The sequence below is a fragment of the Trichosurus vulpecula genome, chromosome 1, assembly GCF_011100635.1.
Source record: "Trichosurus vulpecula isolate mTriVul1 chromosome 1, mTriVul1.pri, whole genome shotgun sequence".
NCBI classification, from domain to species: Eukaryota; Metazoa; Chordata; class Mammalia; order Diprotodontia; family Phalangeridae; genus Trichosurus; species Trichosurus vulpecula.
Genome location: NC_050573.1, coordinates 123,754,645 through 123,779,765, shown reverse-complemented (window position 1 = coordinate 123,779,765; position 25,121 = coordinate 123,754,645). Strand labels below are relative to the sequence as shown.

General features: G+C 35.0%; 1 protein-coding gene across 2 annotated transcripts in view; it reads right to left on the bottom strand.

Moving 5' to 3' along the window:
• Positions 1 to 281: 281 nt before the first annotated feature.
• The window catches only part of RAD21 (RAD21 cohesin complex component), a 37,716-nt gene continuing 12,876 nt past the window's right edge, over positions 282 to 25,121 (bottom strand). Inside the window, exons 3-14 of one of the 2 annotated variants that reach the window (XM_036761781.1) lie at positions 20,493 to 20,622; positions 19,251 to 19,350; positions 15,659 to 15,765; positions 14,452 to 14,658; positions 13,846 to 13,971; positions 13,319 to 13,441; positions 10,606 to 10,829; positions 9,346 to 9,511; positions 8,824 to 8,975; positions 5,761 to 5,910; positions 3,268 to 3,351; positions 282 to 2,159 (exon numbers count right to left, since the gene is read on the bottom strand). In XM_036761781.1, the coding sequence (XP_036617676.1) occupies positions 1,968 to 2,159; positions 3,268 to 3,351; positions 5,761 to 5,910; positions 8,824 to 8,975; positions 9,346 to 9,511; positions 10,606 to 10,829; positions 13,319 to 13,441; positions 13,846 to 13,971; positions 14,452 to 14,658; positions 15,659 to 15,765; positions 19,251 to 19,350; positions 20,493 to 20,622 (1,761 nt within the window). In that variant the 3' untranslated portion in view covers positions 282 to 1,967. The remainder of the gene's footprint in view (positions 2,160 to 3,267; positions 3,352 to 5,760; positions 5,911 to 8,823; positions 8,976 to 9,345; positions 9,512 to 10,605; positions 10,830 to 13,318; positions 13,442 to 13,845; positions 13,972 to 14,451; positions 14,659 to 15,658; positions 15,766 to 19,250; positions 19,351 to 20,492; positions 20,623 to 25,121) is intronic. The other variant, XM_036761786.1, reaches the window with a different exon arrangement.

Here is a 25,121-nt window from a genome sequence, read left to right as displayed (position 1 = left end):
CTGCAACCTGTAAAATATACGTATTCACTAGACAAGATAAGGTGAACAAAAGCCAAGATTTTGAGCTATTGTTTGTTTTTTCTCAAGAGATAGCAACGTGGTATAGCAGTATAAGAAGTATTGCATTTGGGCTCAGAGGCTCTGACTTCAGATTATGGCTCTGTCATTTACAACTTACAACCTTCAGCAAGTAAAATTAGAGGACTAATTAGATGATTTCCAAGTTTCCTTCCAGCTATAAAAATTATTTTTATCTCAAATTAAAACAAAAATAAGAAAAATACAGCTTATAACACAACTTTTATTAGAAAAGTTATACATAACACAGCATCAACTATTTTCAAGAACAATATTAAACCTGATAAGCAACAAAAACCAGACTAACAAAATGTGTAACAAGAAACTAATGACCTTTCTATAATTAAACATTCAAATTATCTACAATGTCTTTTTACAAAGGGGGAATTCCATGGTTTACAGGCACGTCATGTTGAAAATAAAGCTGCAGTAGCAATTTTATACAATTACTTTTCTCAAGAAATTGAATTATTAAAACAGTAATTATGCAGTCTCACAAATTTTTAAAACATTTCACATAATTTTACATTATTGGGTATATACGGAAATCTGAGTCTCAAAAGTTAATCTTTTCCACCAAAGTGCCAACATTTATGCCAGAACTTTTAGTGTAATTTTGCCCTAAAAAAAGTTAAGACATGTTTTGATAATCAACATATTCACATAATTTCTGGTTCTATCTGGTCTGTTAACAATAAAGCCTTTATTTTATTTTTTTTGCTTTTTCATTTTAGTTTTTTAAATTATAGGAAACCAGGTGCAGGATTTTGTCTTGCAAAGCTATTAAAATAAAGGTCCAAACACAGGAGTGTGCAGTATTGGAAAAATAGATCAATGCTAAGACTTATAATAAATATCAGAAAAGCCATTACAGTTAACATAGCATCTTCTGCTTAATAAGTATAATCAGGTAAGTGGCTTCCCATCAGTCTGCCCCTTTGACATACAAGACATTTTGTACTATTATATTCCTTGATTTTTTTTTCATGATTTGAATGGTACCAAATAAATGGTTCATTATCCGAAAACCTTTTTTTAAAAAAAGCTTGATTTATAGCTTATGTAATCCTGAAAGAAAATCTGCCATTGCTCATCCTGGAGTCATAAGGCTGACTTCAGTGTTCGTACAATGAAACTCAATCCTTTGCTATGGTGGACTACAAGGCAGTAATAAGAATGACATCTCCACAATGAGCCAGATGATTCAGAGAACACTGGGAATGCTCTAGCCTAAATGAGTGTCTGGCTTTTCACCTGAAGAGGTTTGGTTTCAGCAAGTGCTCTGCAGAGATGTTTGCTCCCTGCTAAATCATTACAAGATTTTCAGTGTGCCACAAAACCAATCCCTATTGTTGTAGGAACTACTAAATACCTCAACTGGGGAGAAATTTTTCCATAGTTTTCAGATAGCCAGAGACCAGAGCAAAAAGTCTGGAGAAAATCCAATTCTGTTCTGTGAAAAGCAGACATTTTTTTGATCAGGTACCCTATACATAATAGATATTTAATAAATGTTTTGAGGATGGCAGGCTTTTCCCAGAGAGGTTAATTTTTCAAATGCACTAATGGAGAATTATGATACAAATCATGACTTTTCATTGTAACTCAACATCATTACATGCACCAATATTGCACACATCTGCTCTGAACTGTTATTAAAATCATTATCTGGGTCCTGGAGAATACATCTCCATCGGAATACTAACAAAACCCACCCGAGCAGTTTCCCTTAAAAATGAAGATGGTAAATTAAAAATATAAAAAGGGGCAAGAGATACTTTGTACAGACAAAAATCTAAATTTTCTGTAATGGTCTTGTGTGCCCTACACATTGGGGGCAATTCATTTGTACTAGTGAAATAAACACTAGCTATAATCCATTGAGACACTCAAATTATATGGAATCTTGGTCCAGGTGTTGCAATGATGTCACTGTAAGGCTCTTCTTGTTTCAGCTCAATAGCCTGCTGCTTTTTAAGTACCAAGAAGCTGTAGAATTTTGCTGCAGCTTGTTTTCTGTTTGTATTTCGGCACAAGTCAAGCAAACTAATAGATTCTGCTCCAGTTTTAGCAAGAGCTCTCTGAAAAGCAAATAAAAGGTAGACTGAATAAGCAATTTAAGAAAGCTTTTATCATTTGAGATGATAGAAAAACATTCTATATTAAGTCAGTAACTATTCTGTATTAGATGAGGACTGATAATCTGCGAATCAATTTTTGGCCAAAGCTACTACTAATACACTTCATTAAATAGTGCCACAGAAATATTGCAGTGATGAGTTTTCTCAACTGTGTATCCATTCAAGACCATATACTCTTTTGGGGACCATTTGATGGTGAAGTACTAGGTTAATGTTCTTGTTGCCTAAGATCAGGAAAAGAAACTAAGTGCTGATAAGATCATTCTGTCAAGAGATCAATAGACACCTAAAAATTTTCACATCAATCAGGTGGACAAAAATCAGACACCTAATATATCTTGGGATGAAGTGGGAATTATGTAAATTTGTGGGGTTAAGATTATTAAACATTAGTAGTTTCCTTGACATAGCCACATAATACAACTACCTAAACATAGTCTACCAAATGTGGCCCACAGAATTCTGAGTTAATATAAAAGTTTATACAAGTGTTCTTTTGTATCACAGGTTTGACCAGAACTACATGGCATACATGTTCCTAACCTAACCTAGAAAGAAAATAGCATCTTTCAAAGCACAAAGGGAGATGACTACAAAAATATGTAAGATTTCCTACTTCAAATCTAGATATGATCTTAAAAAAAGAAAAAAAAGGTGGTGAACAGCTATCTATCCACTTGATTTATCCACATTTCTGACCTAACAGAAAAAGAGTACTTACTATTAGAATCCACAAAGAAGATTTCTTTTGAGAAAAAGCCATGCTTCTAGCTAGGACCCAAGAGTTATGAATAAAATCACCTGGCTACATCCATTTGGGAATTTTCCTTTCTTTTGTGGGTGGCATAAAATTTAACAAGACTTCATACTTCAACACACTCAATAATATCATGACTAAACTTCTTTTCCATTTGTATCTCAAGTTTACATTATTCTAAGAGTTTTCACATAACTGAGCATTTTAATTTTTATTATGTAAATTTTTGGGAAGGGTTATTAATCAAATGTTCCCTTTTATCATTCTTCTCTAAAAGCAAATCAGTAATACCTGAAGACCATGAAGCATCTGCTGAGTTCTTTTGTTCCACCTTCTTTCTTCTTGATCCTGATCACCCCCTGCAGCATCTTCTTCCTGAAAGGGGAAAAAAAATGAAATTCTCACTTCTAAATATCCCCAAAGCACCAAACTAATTTCATCTCTGCTCCCCCAAATGCTGCTGCTGCAAAATATTTAGCACAAAGCAGAAGCTTTTCACTTCAGTATGTGTGCTTAAGATGGCATAGCCCTTTAAAGCAGTTCTAGAAACAAGAATACAAGACACCAAGATATCTTTTACCCTTCGTTTCTCTAAAGGTACACATTGCCACAAGTTCTTGTTGCTACAAAGTTTGGACAAACATTGAAGCACTTTGTGCTCCCAAGAACAACATCCAAAAATGTATACTTGGAGTGCCTTTGGCTTCACAATAACTCTTGGTTAAAAATACCACAATATTAAAGATAAACACCAGAGACCACAGGACTGTTTGAACTGTAACAAAATTTATGGGTATCATAGGTACCTAATAATAGTGCTACCCTAAATTTGCCTACCAGTTTAAGACACTTTACACATTTCATCACTTCAAAACCTCACAACAGTTTTATAAAATTAACAGGGTAGATATTATCCCTATTTCATAATGAAGAAATTGAGGTACAGTTTTTAGGAAACCTGTAGCTAATATACCTAGTATTAGAAACTCAGGTCTAAGACCTTCAACCCCAGTGTTTTGTCCATTAGAAGACATTGTTTCTTAAGAAACACTAAATCTGATTTTGAAAGGTACCAAATAAAAGCTAGACAAACCTGCTGGCCACAGCCTGCCAATCCAGCTCTAAAATTTATATATATATAAATTTGCTTCCCTCAAATTCTAGCATCATCACTCCTATTTCAGTTTGTCAGTATTAGGATATGCAGTCTTTTTGCTGTGTGGCAAATAAAATAAATAGTATTCCATGTATTGAGAAATCACCTAACACAATTAGGATATAATAAAGAATTAGAATTAAGTGAAAAAGGCTTCTAGATAGGTAAGAGAAGTCTAATTATAAAAAGCTTAATTAAGTTCATGCCTCTTAAACCTCACAGAATTCCTTAGACCAGTGGTGTCAAAAATCAAACAGAAATGGATCTGTGCAGTTTCATACCGATTTAGAAAACCTCAAAATAATATCTATGCTGTATTTTTATTTTGTTAAATAGCCAGCACTCAAGTTTTGTAGTGAATTTGACACCTTTGCCTTCGACTCACTTAGGGTTCAATTGCTTTTATTTTACATTCAATTTTAATGAGGTTAGAAATTGAAGATTTCTAAGATCACAGCAGATCAAAAGAGAAATTGAGAAGATTCACTAGAGAAGACATACTGAGAATTGCAATGACATTGAGACAGACATTTTTAAGAAAACAAATCATAAGAAAGAATTCTTAACTCTGGAAACACTAAGTGGAGGGCAAACACCCCTACACAACTAAATAGTCACTGAGGGCATTACTACACCATAGCACAGTACAGTAACTGATACTCAATCATCAGCTCACAGAATTAAAGAATTAAAAGCGATCTTATCAAGTCCAATTCCTTCATTTTATAAATGAGGAAACTGAGATTCAAAGAGGTAAGATGAATGATTCACAGGTATTGAAGCATGAAACCCAGCATGTGAACCCAGGCTCTGGTTCCAGACCTGATGCCACAACATTATGTTCCTTTGCATGATCATGGGTTTTTAAGAAAAGGTTAAATTATGTCTCTAGTAGTTTAGAAAGGCACAGAGAAGTACATTTTAGAAATATTCCCATCAAAAGCAATCAACACACAGGTTATGGAGTTTAAAAGGACAATTTCATTTCAGTGGGAACACTTTAATCCTCAATGTTCATAGATGAGGTATTGGCTGATTCAATCTTACTTAGATTTTTAAAGAAAATATTGGGGAAATAGTATCAAAGTTCATGTCTTGAAAGACACAAATTAAAATTATCCAAGAAAGACCCTCCGTGCACCTCTTGGTAACAATGAGGATCACAGAGGCACAGAAATGGAAGGTGTCTTAGAGACTATTTATTTTGTTCAATTCCTTCCTCTTACAGACTTAACCTTCCCTGAAAAACGGGGACCTAACTTTTAGCTAAACAAGGGGACTCTCTTATGAAGGAAGTCTACTCCCCTTCAAGCCAGTTCTAATTATGAGGAAATAATATTTTATATAAATCAGCTTCCCTTGTAACTTTTTTGCCCCTGAATCACAAAAATGTTCAATCCCTCTTCATACTAAATGACAATCTTTTAAATGCTTCAAGAAAGCAATTCATGGCTCCTTTATACCTTTTCTCTGGGATAAACACATCAAATTTTTCCCATTGAACCTTCTGTGGGAGTAGAGCCCTTTAAATGTTAAAATCAGTTAATATAACATTCATTTAAAACAAAACCAGAAAGTCATGTGAAAATAGCACAATAAGAAGCAATTTGCCAGTCTGCGTTAATTACCTCCTCCTCTTCTTCCTCTTCCTTATCTTTCTCTTTTTCCTTTTCTTTTTCTGGCAAAAGTTCCAGCTCAGGTATTAGCTGACAGATATTTGGAGGCTCTTCTGGAGGAAGTTCTACGGGTGGGATTTCCAACTGCTGCAACTGTTCAGGCTGGTATTCAAAAAAATGATAAGAATCAATGTAAATGTAACATGCCAGTTCAAAGTGGATGAAGCTTTCAGGATTCAAAGGAATACTGGGCCAAAGGATATGAAAAGTTCTCAAAAGAATTTTGAACTATTAACCATATGAAAGAGTGTTACAAATCATGGATAAGAGAAATGCAAATAAACACTTCCAAAGTTTCATCTATAATTTACATAAGCAGTAAAGATGAAAAAGACAGGAATAATCTAAGTTTGGAGGGGTACAGAAAGACAAGCATGGAGTTGTAGGAATCATGAATAAATCCAACAATTCTGTAAAACAACTGACAATTATGCAAAAATAACTAAAATGTGTACACTCCTTGACCCATACCTAACCACATACTCCAAGGTCAAAGCTGGCAAGGTCTCATATACACTATAATACTCACAGCAGCACTTTTTGAGGTAGAAAAGAACTGGAAACAAAGTAGATGGTCATTGGCTAAAATGTGGTATAGTAATATTAATTGCACTGTAATAAATGATGAATATATAGAATTCAAAGTACAGGAAGACTAATGTGAACTGACTCATAAAAGAAAACTAAGAAAATAACATGCAATCACAACAATGTTAAGTGGAAAGAACAAAACTCTAAAACTGAATGCTGTGTAAGACCTAGCTTGGTCCTCGAAAACGGAAAAGGTACCTCCCTCCTCCTCTTTGGAAAAGCAAGGGGACGCAAGGGTGTGAAATATATCTTACATTACCAATTGTTTTAAACAATTTAAAGCTGGTAGAGAAAAGCTCAAGGATAGAACAGATACTAGAGGGGAGCAATAATACTAAATATGGCTCACATTTGTAAACCACTTTCCTCATGAGAAACATGGTAGGGAAGTGGTTCTAAATGGCCTGTTAGCAGTGGTATCAAAAACTTTTAAGAAGAATGAAGTGACTCCACCTTCAGGGTCTGTCCTACGTTTCCTGTCAGTTTTAGCATCTTCTGTTAAGAATATCTTATGGGATAGTGTTCTGATAGAAAGTTCAAGAATATTCTGAGTCTGAACTGGGACAATGCATAATATACTTTAATTGCAATTCCTGACCACCAGAGGGCAAAGAAAAGCTGGTTCTTATATACAATCAAAATAAATCTAAAAGACCCTTGTCCAGTGGTGGGGTTCAGCTGGTTCACACTGGTTCGGCAGAACCGATACCTAATCTTATGTTGAGTTCGGTGAACTGGTTGTTAAAATGGCACTTGTAATCAGGGTTCACTCTAAGGTGGGCACCTGCCCAATGTGGAAATCACAAATTTACATTCCTCTTTTTTAACATTTCATCTGCGTAATAGCGTTTTCTAAGCGCCCGTAGTAATGTTCATTCCATCCAGAGATGAAAAAAATTGACAGACCTATGCTGGCAATATTTATTTATTCATTTCTTAAAACTCACACCTTTGATGAAAAACTACATTTTAATTCCCTCGTTTTTTTTACTTCAGTAAACAAACATATAATGTAAAGAGAAAAAGTGCCAAACAACCAGGGGGTGACAAGCTGTCATTTGTTTCCACTTTGTGTTACACCCAAAATTCCCCCGAGATAGGAGTGTGCTGGTGTTCCTTGAACAGTAAAACCCAATACGAAGTTGGGACACAATGAACCAAGAGAAATATACATTTCAAGGGTTATCTTATCGCCCATTTCGGAAGCCATGGAAGTAGAAGAAAACAGAATAGAGTGAGTTTTGGTTCTGCGTATGTTCCAATATTGGCTGCTGTGGTCACGTGGCTGCTTTCACTCGAGAAGTATATGTTTTGTCAGGTATTATTTAATATTTTTTCATTAACATTTTAAAACTCATAACATAATCTAGTTTTGTGTACCTTTTATTGATCTTATTTGAGTATTAAATGCATGAAATATTAAGCTACCTTTCACTATATCTTTTTGTGTTTTATTTGAATCCCACCACTGCCGTTCTCCATATAGGCTGGGCTTTTAAAAAGGGTTTCTTGTTGCTTGAGTCTTCTGCTGTTAAATCCCAATAACATGAGCTTATGTTAGGGGGACCAAAAATATGAAAATGAAGTACCTAGGTTCCTGGTATACATCATTTCCAGTCCCTTCCCTAAGATGAGTAAACAATAATACCTTGGAAACTGCCCCCGCCCCCCCAATATTCCAGAAAGATTCAGTAATGCAAGGAAATAGCTACACAAAATTTAGGGCAGTTTACATATGGGAGAATAAGGATATTCCCAACACTTATATAGGAACTAAGCAAAATGAATCTGAGACACTAGCCTGTCCTAGATCCGTTAAATGCCTCACTTCATATCTGTGGTTTTCCAAATAGTAGAGGACCGTGAACCAGATAACCCAGAGTTGCTGTTCCCTAAACTAAAAGACTAAGGATTAGTGACTTCAGATCTGAGAAATGAAGAGTAGCACTAATGAGAAGCAGTAAAGAAAAAATCCATGATACTCACTTGATCATAAAAGCCCTGAAGAACAGGCTATCTCAAATTCTCGGAATGACCTATGTTTCCATCAGTGAAGAGGAATTCTTAATAAGGACAATTCCTCTACCAATGTGGATCAGTAACTGTTCTGCAATTTATAGTCATTATGTACAAGGAAACTTTGAACCACAGGTCTTCCTAACTCAAAGGTTAGCACTTTATCCATTATGCCATGTTTTCTCTCTTAAATTAGGATCTAAAAATCTTAAGTCCTTTTCAGGTGACAATCTTGGCTTTTATATTTCTTCCCTTTGTCAACAATACTTATAACTATGTGCATGATTTACTTTGACTAATGTCCACTATATCTTCTCTCCTAATAACAAAGACTAACCATACTCAAATATCAAAGAGTTAGTGTAGAAAAGTATACTTTTGTTATGCATATTACATTTTCTTACTTACAGGTAACACGGGCTCTGGCTCAACCTGCTGTGCCTTGCGTTTTACTCCTGTCTGAGGTGGTGGCGGTGGCATGACAGAGTCATCCAAATTGGTTCTGCTGCCTTCCATCATCGATTCCTGTATCTGGGTTGGCTCTTCTATAATAGGTTCATCTGCAAATCATCATATAAAGATTGGATTTGACATAAAGTTGAGAGACCTATTTTCAATACTATTTCATTACTAGCATGAAACTATTTTTTCAAGGCTGAAAAAGATATACTTTACACATATGCTATTACAACAAAACATATTGTTTCAACTAAAGCTTGTACTCCCCCCCCTTATTAAATCTGACTTTTGTGAAACCTAAAAGTGGCCTACAACACAAATGTTTTCTCTTGCTGTGTTCTTGTTTATTTAGGTTCATTCAAAGATATCTTAATTCTACAGTGCAGCCTACATTCAAATTAATGTGGCTATCATCCATGAGTTTCAACCTAAATACCAGTTTAAGCCTGGAAAAAGAACCACATTACAAACCAATAACATCATGTTGCTGCTGCTGTTGCTGCTGTGGCTGCTCCTCTCTGGGTACCTCTGGATTTTCAAAATCTTTGAGGAATTCATCCAAATTGTCTGCTTCTCCACCTTTCCTCCTTTTCCTAAGATCTTCTGGCACAAGAGGGGTGAGACAGCGTGTAAAGAGCTAAAAGAGATGTACATAAAAGTATATAAACAACTGGTTCTATACCAAACCTCAGCTGTACTAAATGTTAATGCCCCTTGAAAACTTGAAATCAGCCTTCTAGGAAACTTCAATTGCAACAATCTGGAAATAATTAGAAAACAAAAGTTTTCAAGTGACTATCCAAGAACAATACCTTTCTCTTGTGCAGTCCTCAACCAGATAACTATAAAATAAGACAGCAAAACATACTAACAATAATTTAAAATGACAAATAACCTTACCTTTATGGTTAATAATTAGGGAATGACTACATGAATGCACACCAACAGAACAGGATAGTAAGCCATAAAATATGACAAATGTAAAGACTACAAATATATAGGAAAAAAAGGAGTGGAGCGAAACAAAAGAATATGAATAATTACACTGATTACAACCATATATTTTTTTAAAAGAACAAAGGTGAGAAAACTTTCTAAGGTCACAAACTGATTGAGTAGGCGCAATAATTGTTAGTCTTATTTTGCTGAAACATTGCTTATACAATAATTAAAATGCAAATAGCTGAAGTTTTAAGGTTTTACTTGGAGATCTACTCTGGGGTTTTTTTTCGGTCTATTTGTTGAATGTTATATATTTGATTAAAAACCAAAAGTACTTGCAAAATCTAAAAGAACTACTGAAACAATACAATGTTTGTAATGATTCTTAACCAGAGTAGGAAAAGTAAAATAAATTTAAGCATGCTTTAAAAAAAAATGTCTGGGCATTCTAATAGGAAAGCTTTTGCCAAATTCACATTTTTTAGCCAATGCTAAGTAAGTGTTATTGTATTACAGAAATGCACTAGCGGAATGAAGTGGAATAAGTATTATGTCAGGTGCTGTATTAAGCACTTTACAAATATCTCAATTTGATCCTTCCCATTACACCGAGGAAACTGAGACTAATAGAGGTTAAATGATTTGCTTAGGGGTACAAAGCTATCAAATGTCTTGACGTATCATTTGAACTCAGGTGTTCTTGACTCCAGACCCAGTGCTTTATCCACCTAGTTGCCTCTGGTCACCCAAAGGTAATTGAAATCATATGAGATAAACTTCAAACATTACCTTCAGTAGTCTATTGTTCCATAAAGGTTGAGCAGGCAAAGAGAAAAGTTTTTCTACTCCTCCGGTCTCTTTCCACATCATCAATTTTTTGGTGGGTGGTGCAAGGTCCAAAGTAGTGACAATGTCAGAGTAATCACTTAGTTGGGCTCTAATTGTCTTACTGTCCAGCTCTTTTACGCTGTCAACAATTAGCTTCCTCTTTCTTTTGGCTTTTGTCTCCTTGACTGGGACGACAGACAAAAAATTAGAATATGTTATGTCATAAATGTAGAGGCAAAGGCTAAACTACATATTGACAGACAGTATCCAGGCAGAAAAATCTGCACATATTTAGGCCCTTAGGCACCATTGTCTTCTTGTATTCTGGACTTACCACAGACCTGAATTAATGTAGACACTGAAACACAGAATGAAATAGTTCTAATTCATTCTGCATATCTAGCTTTAAGTGCTTAACAATATTCAAATGTCATAAAGTTCAAACACAAAAATAATAGTGAATGCTTTTATTAACAATATTAACTACAGCATTTGTGGATGGAAGTCACCTTAGAAATTAACTAATCCCAATCTTTCATTTTCCTCATGAGGAAACTAAATCCAGAAAAGATGACATGCTCAAAGCCACATGGCTAACTAAGCAGAGATGAGATCGAAACCTAGCTCCTGTGTTGCCAAAAATGCTTCCACTATGCCACTGTAAAACAAAATTTGTTTTGTGGTTCTGTATAATAACTTGTTCAAAATAAAGACCCTGAGGTATTAAAAGTCCTCAAGAGTCTTGTGAATAAAACAGTAAATTATATTCAGGGAAGGTTTAGTGTTGCATGTGTTTTAATTGGTTTGAAAATTGGTAACCCTAATGCAGTACCTACAGGAATTCTCAGTTAACCAAAATAGCAAGAATATCCTGTCTTTGTCACTACCTGTGTGACCTTAGGTAAGACATTTAACTTCTCTGGACCTCAGTTTCCCTATCTGTAAAATAAAAGTGTTGTACTAGATAGCCAAGATCCCTTTCTAGCTCTAAGTCTATAACCCTGCAATCCATTCATTCTCCAACCATTGTAGATAGCACACTGCAATTTCATTGTGAATCTTAACAGCAATTTCTTGCTTTTCAGATGATGCTCATATTTATTATCTCATCTTATCTGCACAGCAAATTCTTTACCCTGGTAATCCAAGACCATCCTGTGGTGGCTGGATTGTGCCTCACCAAATAACTAAATTAACATGTTAATGTTAAAATAAAATTTTAGAAATTTGATGTCAGTTCATATATTTTACAGCAAAATCTCACTGAAATCTCACCCCACTCCAAATGAACAAATAACAGAACTTAAATTTATCCCTGCATTATCTCAAACCAAAAAAAAAAAAACTTTCTTAAAGCAGAAGACAATAGAATTTACTGTGAATGAGAATTTACTAATCAATTAAGATTCAGGAAATTTCTGAGTTTATTTCCCAATATAAATTTTCTCCTTATAGCTGGAACCTAGAGATAAGCAAGAGCTACATTCAACAACATAGCACTTTTCACTGTTGTTGTTTAAGTATTTTTAATCATGTTTTATTTTTTGTGACCCCAGTTGGTATTTTCTTGGCAAAGATACTGTAAATGGTTTGCCATTGCATTCTTGGGCTCACTTTACAGATGAGGAAAACTGAGGCCAACAGGGCTAAGTAATTGAGGTTGGGATATGAACTCAGGTCTTCCTGACTCCAAGCTCAGTGCTCCATCCACTGTACTCTCTACCTGTCCAGTGAGCTTTTTATTATACAGTTATTAAGACCTTTTGCACCTTTACTGTAAATGCTTTATTTTCCAGAGTAATTCATGCTGGAATGTGAAAGGGCAAGCTTCTCCCTAGGGTTATCCTTTCCCTTTACTCTCTTTTCTACCCTTTTCACTCAAGGTCTATTCTCAAAAGACACTTTGCAATTTCTGGTTTCAGGATTCACATCAGGTATTCAAGACATGGCAAACAAAAGGAGTGATTGGTAGAGTGTGCTGTGGGGTACTCACCTACCATCAAGAACTTTTAGTTAACCTGCACTTCTGACCAACAATTTCCCAGCCCCCTTAAATTGGAGAAGGAAGCTTTTCCTTTTCTATCAGCATAAGGAAACTATTATCTAGTTAAAGGAGAAAACTTTTACATCCCCCATTTTGTTCACTAACAAATATCTATAAATCTAGTAATCTATTAATAATGCTAACCCCTTAAAGGCTCTACTAACTAGTTTGTATTAAAGGATTAATTGTACCGAGACAATCTATCTAGAAATGACAAATCCTACAACAGCACTTTGGATTATTCATTTTAACTCTGACATGAACCAGTGTTTAAAATTATTGTATTGTTTAGATGTTCTGTGCATTGCATCATTTACTGCACCTTCAGTTAGATAAATCTAACTTCATGTACTTTAAAAATATTTATTTCCATAAAAATAGCTGCTAATCACAAATGTAAATTTAGCCTCAGTAAATTCTGCTTCTCCAATGAAATCAGACATTCTAGGTCAGGGACTGCTTTATGTACACCACATAATGTTAGGGTCACACAGTGGGTAAGTCAGAATTAGTAACTAGGTCTCTTGACTTATATTCTATGCAACCAAGACTCCTATATTCAATTTAAATTACCAAGATATCTAAAATATCCATTATCAAGAGAAGTCAAAACATGTTTTATTTACTCACCAGTGATGTCAATAGGTTCCAAAGCAAAAGCTTCCTCTTCATTTGGAACAAGTGTTGTTTGATCAGTCATAGTTGGTAATGGTTCAACAGGGTCTACTGAATCTGGGCTATCTGGTCCACCCACTGTTAAAAAACAAAAACAAAGACACACAAGAATTATTTCCACCAAGAATTCCAAAGCCAACAATACTCAGAATTCCCCTATGAAATGTATACGCCCTTAAGAGAAAAACAATCAACTCTCAGCATCCAACTATACACAATCCTTTCCTCCTAATTCCTTCTCCTAGTTGAAAAATGAGTCCTAGTGTGAAAAAAGAAAATTAGAATAGAAATAAGGACTGCAGTAGAAACTGACTTTCTAATCTAGCTAGGAATATCTTGATGTAAAAAAGGTACAAATACTGGTGTATAAACCAATAAATTTTAGATCTTCAACCAATCTCTCATGTTAAATGTATTCTGGACACACACAATGACAACTAAATAAAAATACTAGCAACACATTCGTCAAGTTGCACACTCACTTGATACATTGTCATCATCATCCATATCATCATGTGCAGGCTGCTCTGGCATCATGACCCCTCCTTCAGAGAGGGCAGGTGGATCATCAAATATACCTCCATCATTATTACTTATAAGTTTGTCATCTGAAACAGTGAAAAAATTCAACTACAATGTGAAATAGACAATAGCTATTAGACCCCAATTAATGAAAAACAATAGAACCACACTAAAATATTTTAGTGAGTTCACTTCACAACCAGCCAATTCTAATACAAAACAGAAAATTTCTTAACTAAAAATAACTTCTACACCAAATGTTTATAGTTTGAAAGTATAGTTTCTAACCTGGCATATCAACTGAAAATGTTAATTGTAATCTGAAGAATTAAGTGAAAACTAAAGACTATCTTAAAAATTAGAAAATTTAGTACTCTTCTAGACTATTTGCAAAATCAGACTGCTAACATAACAGAATAGCTCCAAAGGAATCATTTGGTTAGACTTGCCACCACAGCTCTGCCGATTTAGTAATATTTGATTACTAAGTATTTTGATGATTACTTGTTGATATACTAGAGTTTAATGAATGAATCATTTTGAAACAGTCATCTTTTTGAACATACCCAGTATGCCACCATCATTTCCCTCTCCAAAATTGTCATCCTTGTATTGGTCTTCATATTCTAGGTGGTTGATTTTCTCATTCAGGTGACTGGTACTCTGTTCAGGTTCCAGTAAGAGGTTAGAAGCACTAGTGCTCACTAACATGTCATCATCTTCAAATGCACTACCCTCACGCATCATTTCACGATCATCCATCCCAAAATCACCTAAGAAGAATTTAAATCTGTATTCACTGAATTTATTTTACACCGACAAAAAAATACATACCTACTTCCATAAATTTAATACAAATACTATATTTTATACACATCCATGTTATATAGTTATTTCAATTTTGCACAGAAATTCAAATGAATCCAAACCTTGCAAACAGTTATCCATTTCACATAACTATCACTACCCAGACCACCTGCTTCTTTAGTAGCAGTTAATGAATTTTCATTATTAACCTATCCTACAGTGGAAATCTCCAAAGAGAACTCTTCAGAGCTTTTTTTTTCCTTAGAAATTTTGTTACAGAGCTAACATGTGCTTTAGTACAAGAAACTAAGACAATATAAACAAGACAAACTAAAGCAATATATTATCTATTATGGGTGGAGAACAAAATGGAATATTAGGAATCCTTTTCTTGAAGAAAAGACATTACTTGATAACTTAATTTTACTTAGTGTTGTTTTTTGAGTAACAGCACATTAAAATATATAATTACATATATCTGAATTTGGACCTAACCTAAACATGAATCTATTAGAAATTTGCATAGACAGAATTAAATTGAGAAACAGTAGAACAATTTATGAATATTGTAAAGAAAAAACAACTTTGAAGCAGGAACTCTGCTCAACATAATGACCAATCACAATTCTAGAAAACTTGTGATAGAACATACTACTACTCATTTTCTGAAAGAGATGGACTCAGGAGACAGACATTTTCGAAGGACATGGCCAATGTGGAAATTTGTTTTGCCTTCCTATACAAATAAAAGGATTGTTTTCTACCTTTTTCAATGATTTTCAGGGGGATGGAGAGGAGGTGGAAGTGAGGTAGATTTTCATGGAAAAAAAAATCTGCATAGAATCAATCACCCTCCCCAACACCATCATACCCATTACCCTGAAACCTCCCCGCCCAAACCCCTAACTCATTAGAAGTTATGGATCATGTTTCTTTTTCTTTCACTTTTTATTTTCTTTTTTTTACCAAAGTCATTTTCCTGGAGGATACTGATGTTTCCAACTTCTTCTCTCATTGTAATCTCTTCCACTCTACTCTGGTTAAGGCTGAACTGCTGAGCCACATCAATGTCACTTGAAAAAAAAAAGTAGAAATTGCTTAAGACTTTTTCAAGACAGAACACTGGGCTAAAATAATATACTTACAAATATCCTTGCATTACGGAGAAAAAATAGTGAGCCTCAAGGCAAGACCAAGAAAATGTGTAAATAGAACTGTGATAGTATCTTATTATTTGGCCCAACTTGCATCATAAAATAGCAAAATTTGCCAGATTTGATGGAACTAGTAGCAAAGTACCACAGGGGAGGAAATAATAAAATGATGGGAACTTTAAGAGGTAATTACTCCATTGTAGAGTCTGAAATAAATAGAATGCCTTGCATACTCATAACTTTGGGAGAGATATGAAGAATTTAGATCAAAGATTGTGGTAGCAATCCAACCAGTTCTACAGGGAAAGTCAGCTCAAGATATGAGAATAAATTTTTTTCCAAAATGAGTTCTAATAATGAAGAAATTTTAAGATGTGGAATAACAACGAAGAAGGATATTCACCTACACAGGATGAGACTAGTGGTGAGAAAAACCACAACTGAATTTTAAATTGGTTGTTTCGTTGACCAAAAAAAGGGTCTTTGGGCTTGGGAGGAAAGAACAAAAATGATCACTTATCCTGGGTTTCAATTTCTTGTTAAAGTGAAATGATAAAATTACTAATAACATGCTGTTCTCAATAAGCTGAAGTCACTAGGTCCAAATAAACTATTTCCAAGGGTAGTAGTACAGGCCAAATTAAGGTTGGTCCACTTGCCTTCAGTTCCTAGTCAAATACTAGGGCACATTATTAAGGATGGCTGGAGACCATACAGAAAGGGAAATGATCATTAAAGTGGCAGAAAAAGCTAATCTTACTTCCTTTTTTAACAGGGCTATTGGTATATGGATAAGTAAGTTTGTTATAGAGACAACACACTTAGATTTCAGCAAAGCAAAGAAACAAAGCCTTGTATGTTATGTTATTCTTGTAGACAAGATGTAAAGATTTGAGTTAGATGACATCATAAAGAAACTGGAACTGGCTGAACGACTGGGTCCAAAAAATAATCAATGAAGGATTGAAAATCTAGTGGCATGACCCAAAGATCCTTGGCCCTGTGATGTGTAACATTTTTATCAATGATTTGGAGGCACAGATTGGCATTCTTATCAAATCTGTAGATGATACAAAGCTGGAAAACATAACAGAAATGTCGGACTGAGTCTGGATGCAAAAATATCTGGATAGCCTAAAATGACGAAAAAGATAGAGTCCCACATTCAGGTTTCAATAAAAAATCTACTTTGCAAGCACAACATAGGAGAAGATGTGGCTAGGCAGTGGACTTTTTGAAAAAGATGATGACGTTTTAGTTTGCTATGAGCAACATGGGGCAGAAAACACCTAGAGTACTCTATTTAATTCTGGGCATAATATTTTAGGTACAACATCAGTGCATTCATGGTAATGGTCATGTTGACTAGACAATAAAATAACTACTAAAAGGAACAGAAATTTTTGGCTTGGAGAAGACTTAGTGGGGACATGATAGTTGCCTTCAAGTATCTGAAGGACTATTGTCTGAAAGAGTAATTGGGCTTGTTCTGTTGTCCTCAAGAAATCAACATAAAATGGAGCAATATGCAGGAATTACACAAGTACAGACTTGACCTCAATATTTAAAATTCCTTTACATACATCCTTTATTGGAAGTCTTTAGGAAAGACTGGATGACTACTTGCTAGAAGGGATATGTAGGTACAGTGGTATGAAATTCTGAGGTTTAGATTCTGTGCTTCTGACCCGGGGCAGAAAACAACATATACAAGAGTAGCATGCCATTCTAAGAGTGTCTAGAATGTTAAAGCCCAGAATCTTGCAATGAAAACTAGGGCCAAATAAAGTATTTAAAAACCTATGCTGGAGTTATGAGAACCAAGAAGGAATAGGACTCTTTTAGGGGGTTTCTAAGTATGTTTGAGGAAATGCTGATCACTAAGTCAGTATTAGTTTGCCAACAACAGGTTTTATTAGCCTAACCTCATTTTCTTTGACAGTTACTAGACTGTCAGTTAAGTTACTAGATCAAGAGGATGGCAGAGAGACACACCCCAATTTTAGCAAGGATTAAGAGTCAATGATGGGATAACTAAGGAAAAGAGATAAAAACTGGATAGTGTAAAAACTGGTAGTATATAAAGACGCAGACTCAGAACTATATAATCTGACCTAGCGGGAAAAGTGAGGTCTCCAGTAAAGCACCACAGGGAGATATCTGCCCTCTGTCCAAATATGCTTAACATTTGTAACAAATGATTTCAATACATAGGTAGCATATTTGTAAAATTCGTAGATGCCATGAAGCTGGGAAGGACAGTCAACTATTTGGACGACAGACACAGTATCTTCCAAAAAGCTAACTGTGATCTTGGATTGCATAGTATCTAGAATAAAGGCTATAATCCTATTGTACTCAGATAGCTGAGATTCAGTTATTGGTACCTTTTGGGATGTACACTGACAAGATGGGAGTACAACCAGATGAAGGTTAACCAGTATGGTTAAGTGAATGGAAACTATGACATGTAAGACTGAAGTATCAGGGGTGATCAGCCAGAAGACTAGGGGCTTGGGGGTTGGAAAATGGATGAGAGAAAAGGGAGATATATGATATACCTTTAAATATTTGACGACTGCTACTGTGTACAAAGAGGATGCAATTTATTTAGCTCTGTCCCAGAGGGCAGAACTAAGACAAAGAATAGACTTTAAAGACAGGCAGATTTTGGTATGATAAAATGGAAACTTCCTATTACATACATTCAAAAGTGGAATGGGGCTACTTTGAAATGTACAGAAGTACTACACAGGACTGGAGGTCTTCAAAATTGGAGGCTGGTTCAGGGAAGTTATAGAGATTTCTGTTAAAGAATGGGTGGGCCTCACTGACCTTTAGGGTCCCTTCTAACTCAGATTCTGTGATGGTCCATCCACAACTATGGCTCAAGGGATCATATGTTCTCGAGTCGAATCATGCTTTAACTAAACTAGACTGAAGTTGAAGTTCCATTTCCTAAACTGGTTTGGCAATTCTCAAGCTGGGGGAAAGAATTTGTAATAATTTCCCCGTTTTGGTTTACTCATATCCAACTGCCTCAGGAAATGAACTGAAACACAGAAAGAAATGCACACTTCAGCTTCTGGTCAGACTGCTCCCACAAAATCATGTCCAGGTCCCTATGGAAAATCTCCATTTATGAAGATGATCTGGCCTCCACTGAATCATATTACAACTAGTTACTGCACTTACGGCATGCTATCCTGCTCAGATAATACAAAACAAAACAATGGTCCTAAAAACCAAACTGAGTAACAGTAAAAATCAGGGCATATGCACCTCTAAGGTAATGGATGTATAAAAAACAATGCCAAGACATTCAGATAAAAGGCATTACTGGAATGCATTGGTAGGTTATATATGTTGGAGACAAAGCCAGTAATAAATAACAAAAATCATACTCTAAATCAGGCAGTGGCTGATCGAAGTCATGGAATTCCTCAGGTAAGGTGATTGCATTATAAGCAGCTTCCCGATTTTCTTCAGGCAAATCAACAACACCTGAAAAAGACAAAGTTGATTCAAGAAGTGGATACATAGGCCAATTACTATAGACCAAAGGGTAAGATGGGGGCAGTGAAATTTCCTGAAGGTTAAAACAATATAGACTATTTTGACATTTCTATTTTTTCTATAATCACAGTAAGATATCCAGTCTTTAAAAGTTGCTGGAAGCACTAAATTTTGAAATTGTGGATCACATAGCCAATATGTATCAGAGATAAGACATGAACCCAGGGTCTTCTGGACTCTGTGGATAACTTTCCTATCTACTATACCACATTGCCTATCATGTTCATTTTTCTAAAAATTAAGAGATGTGAATTTAAGGTAAGCACTTTTCCTAGTAAAATTTAAGAAATTTAAATAAAACCGTACAAAATACAAACCACCTACCAAATTAATTGAGGCTATGCTAAATAACCTTCATGGGTCAAATGCACCAAAAAAAAAAAAAAGAAAAAAAAAAAAGAAAAGAAAAAATTACATGAAAATGTAATTATAACATTCCTTTCAAAGTTATACAATATGATTATGTATAAAGTAACAGGAAAGTACGATTACCTTTAAAAAGCATGAGAACAGAAAACATTTCTTTGCTCCAAGCAGTTCTCAGAAAATAACGCAAAAAGTAACAATTTGGTGGCTGATAGAAAAGGAGTTCTTAATCTGGTGTACGTGAATATTATTTTTTTAAAAAACATTTTGATAACTAATTTCTGTACAGTTCAATTCCTTTATAATTAATTGTACACACTCTACTTCACGCATTGAAAAACATTATTCTAAAATGGCGCCTCTTGACTTCGCCAGACTGCCAAAGGGCACCATATGACACAAAAATGCTAAAAACCTCATGCTTGAGAGGGCTAATGGAAAAAGAGAAATGATTATTAGCAATTGCATAGCATTAATTTAAAAAAATCAGTTGTCCTTTGCACTTAATGTAATAGTAAATCACTAGATCCTATACAATTTTAAGATGGCCAATCATCTTTTAGAAGAGAAATAATAAAAATCTGTTTTTTCAAATGCTGTTTAATTATTAAGGATAGTTTAGAATATCACTTGAAATAGTATCTACTACACAAAAGTAGGGAAAATAGTGAGTGAAGTGAGTGAAGAAAAAACCTTGATAGTACCTGGCCGAAATGCCATCTTTATCTTAATGAAAGCTTCATTACAATCTGCAAGAAGGTATTTTGCTTTCCTGTGATAGATTCGAACTACTCCCAGTAAGAGATGTCCTGAGGTTCGAAGTGCCATCTTTACCTATAAATAAAACATTAACATTAACCTGTTATAAAATCTATTACATAGGATAAGGTAACCATACAAAACAAAAATAAGCAGGAAGACCAGCTAGACTATAACAAATATTCTATTCAAAATTCAAATATTTATAGTGAGGTTTATATCTAGATGTTACAATGACAGATTTATTGAGGGGAAAAAAAGCATCTAGTACTAACTTCCCTGAGTTATCCAAACAATTCCCCAAAAGCCTTCTAAAAGTAAATAGGTGAAAAACTCCTATTAATTACATATTTAATATTTATCTTCTCTTGAATAGTTTTACATGGGTCAAATTTATGCTAGTTTCTCTTTATGCCTTTTATGTGTATTTTATAACAAAATGCCCACTTAGGAGCTAGAGCGTAATTTTACTATTTTAATTCACAAAGGTTTATTATGATTTTACCTTTGCTTTTAAGATACACTTAGGAAAAAAAAAAGATACACTGTTAGAAGAGGATCCTGGGAAGATGGCAGAGTAGGTCAGAAAATTTCAAGCTCTCTAGATTCCTAGTAAAATAGTGCCTCAGTGAGAACATAGAGTGGATAAAAATAAGTAAAAGTAGGGGCAGAACAGGGGTCCTCCTGGGACAATCAGAGAAGATCAGAAGAAAAATCCCAGGATGAGGTTTGGTCCCTGTGAAGAATAAACACATCCAGATTAGGGTCCACTTAAACAACAAGCAGCAAGTCCTGGGGTTAGCTGGGCTGGAAGGCTGCCTCAGCCCTAGCCACAAGAACTTTTACCCCCAGGACAGTGAGGGGTGTCGGGTGTCAGGCAGGCAAGATTGAGGGAACTTCTGCTGATAAGGAATGCCAGACCCAGCTGTGCTGTTGGCTGGGGGCAAGAAACTAGCACATGCCCAGTGAGTGCAGAAGCATTGAGGCAGGGATCCTGATGCTGTGGGTACTTTAGGTCTTGGGTTTTTGGTTTGAGGCCAGAGGGGAAAACTGAAGTAGGGTTTGAGGCACCATCTCCCATAACCCCAGACTAGAGGTGATTACAAAAACTAAGGTACTACCAAAAAAAAATGCACAGACAAAGGAGAAAGAATACAGACATAGAGAGTTATTACTATGGGAATAGAGAAGAATGGGGTTGATCTTCAGAGGATACTAAAGCAAAGAAACCCTCTTCTACCTTAAAGAGTAACGTCAAACGGTAGCCTGCCTAAAAAGAATTCACGGAGGAACTTAAAAAAGACTTCGAAAATCAAATGAGAGATTAAGGAAAAACTAGAATAACAACAATCCAAGAAAAATAACATTATGAAAAGAAAGTTAACCAATTAGAAAAGGAGATCTAGAATCTTAAGGAAGAAAACAATTGAAAACTGGGCAAGGGGAAGCCAGCAAAGTTATAAGAGATGAAGAAATAGTCAAACAAAATACAAAGAATGAAAAAAATATAAGAGAATGTGAAGCATCTCATAAGAAAAACAATCCTTCAGGACGGCAGATCCAGAGAAAACATAAGAATAATTGAACTACCTGAAAGCTATGAGTAAAAAAAAAATCTTGATGCAATAATACAAGAAATAATTTAAGAAAATTGTCCTGAAGTATTAAAACAGGAGGGGGGGAAAGAAAAAATCCACCAATCACCACCTGCAAGAGATACTATGAGGAAAACCCACAGGAATATTATAGTCAAATTCCAAAACCCTCAGCTCAAGGATAAAATATTACAAGAAACAAAAAAAAAAAAATTTAAATATGTCAGTGCCACAAATACAAGACCTAGCAGTGGCGACACTAAAAGACTGCAGGTCTTGGAACACTATAGATCAAAGAGGGTTCCGGCCAAAAATATCATACCCAGCAAAGCTAAGCATAATCCTGAATGGAAAAAAAAAAAGACAGTAAATGCATTGTCAGACTTTCAGGACTTTGTTCAAACAAACAAACAAACCTAGAACTTAACAGAAGATTTGATGTACAAGAGCCAAGAGAAACATAAGGTACATACCAAAGACTAATTACAAGGGACTCAGTAAGAACAGACTGTTTGCCTTTTATGTGTGTAAAAGGTAAAATCTATGTCTAAGATTGTCATTCGGTAATTGTGTAGTTTAAGAAAGACTGGGGCAGACCTGAGCATGATATTACTTTAAAAAGTAAAACAGCTAAAAAGTAATTATACAAATGAGGTGCTAAGGGAAGAACAAAGAAGAATTAGATAGGGAAGAAGGGTCTGTTAGTTCTGGAAACCTACTTTCATAGGGAATGGGCTCAAGAAGGAACAATACATATATCTAGAAGAGTATAAAAGTTTTCTAAATTCATTAAGGAATACAATGCTAAGGTGATAGAGAGTGGGTAGAGGATAAGACTGGGATCTTTGGAGGGGAGAGTGAAGGAATAGGTTAAAGGGGGGTATAGAAGGCTATTTAGATTAATGGGAATGGGAGGATAAGTCAGGGATCTTTAGAGGAGGTGATGGGGGAGCAAAGAGGTCAAAGCAGGGTATAGAAGGTTGTTTAGATTTATGGGAATGGGAGGTTAAGGGAGGGATCCTTGGAAGGAGTGGGGGGTTAGGCTAAGTAATAGGAGGGCAAAGTAGCATATAGAAGTAAAGTAGAAGAGTCAGGAAGGATAGGAAATGAGATACAAAAATTAAAAACAGATGAGGAGTAAAATTTGTCAGGGAAAGTATATGTTCATATGTATATGTGTATGTATTTATCTATATATAAATATATCTGTGCTTAACTGGAGTGGGGGGGAGGGGTTGGCAAAGAAGGGGGAAAAAGAACAAAATAAAAAAGCCCACAGCACAACAACAAATGTACAAGGAAGCAGAGATGAAGAGCTCTCAGCACAACACATTTATTTTATAGGATTTCCTGAAATGCAAATTTATTGCCATATATTTTGAATCCTCTCTTACAATCTACTGAGCACACGATATGCTTTTTTTCTTTTCTTATTTTGTATTTAAGTTTATACTATTCTTCTTTTCTCTGTTGTATATTTAAGTTTTAGTATTTAAGCCTAAAAAAAAAGATACACTGTTAGAGTTATCAGTGATTTATTTAATGCTAAGTCCTTGGCCAATAAATAGTAAAAGCTCCCATCAAAACATTTTGCCAAATGTTCTTTATTTTATATAAATGCCTTGATGCAAAAAAGTGGGAGTGGCTTATCACAAAAAGCCCACAAGCAAACAAACAAAAAACCCTCTACAATTCTCTTCATTTACAATAACCAAAAGCTTTATCTGGCAAAGCACATATGACTAAAAAGTAAAGAATGTTCTATTCCTCACCTTAAATTACTACACAATTTTATCCCATGGTGGGAGTTGGCAACCTGTGAAAAGCAGTATACCTAAGTTTTCAACTTCTTTCTCTCTGACATTAACATTACAGTAAGTAGGCTATAAGTGCTACTAAGTATGTAACAACTCCCAAACATGGGAATTTGATATATAATCTAAGTATTTCTGTGATAGAGAAGGGTAGAATGTCAGGGCTGTCTACACTGACAAATGTTTAAACAAATTAATGAAGAATGCGCCCTAACAAGAATCTACATAAACCATGAAGAATGTTTCAAGTTAAGTTAACGTTTAGTAAAACACTATTATGTTCTACCTCTAACTAGAACTTTAAAATGCATATATCTAAAACTGGACATGTCATATATCTCTATACAACCTATAGCATATAGCAGGCATTTAATAAGTATTTGTTAAAAAATAAAACATGAGTCTTCTGACCAAGGAAGTAATAATAATCACTTGAGTAGATTTCAAAGAAGGGGCTACATTTTCTATTAAGGATCTATATATGTATCACCAACAAGCATTTTCTCCTTTGACTGAACAAGTACACTCTTTGTTCTAGTCTGGTAAAATTTTTATAAATTAACATGCATAGTTTCTAGTCCTCTTAGTAAGTAGGTATGAGGTATGTGATGACATATATTTCAGTGAACCTAACATGATGGCAGTTTTTAGTTACAAAATCCATTGGTCAAAATGTTTAACACCCCCAAAATTTCCCAATTAAAAGTTAAATCTTACATATATCAATTTAACATCTTCTGACCACCACTGAGTCTAAGTAAATTACACCATCTTTCAACGAAATTTTTCCAACCATTCTCATCCTCGTCACTCTCCTAAACATTTTCCAGTTATTTTAATGTTCTATTATGTCCATAAAAGTGCCCTTAGTTAAAAGCATAATTCCTAAGTAACACTGCCTCATCAATGCAATTTTGCTAACACCCTATCATCATTAGTAAATCAATAAACATTAAATGCCTACTATATGCCAGGCACTACGCTAGTCATTAGGCACACAAAAAGGTTGACTGACCTCAAACCTTACTGGAACGTCACTTATCTGTTTGTACTTTTTTAAAAATAATAAGTTATAAAGTCCCTCATGAAAAACTGTCCGCAGTAAAGTTGCTTCACAGCATGAATTTGCTTGATTTACTCTACTGGACTGAAAAAGTATTTTCCA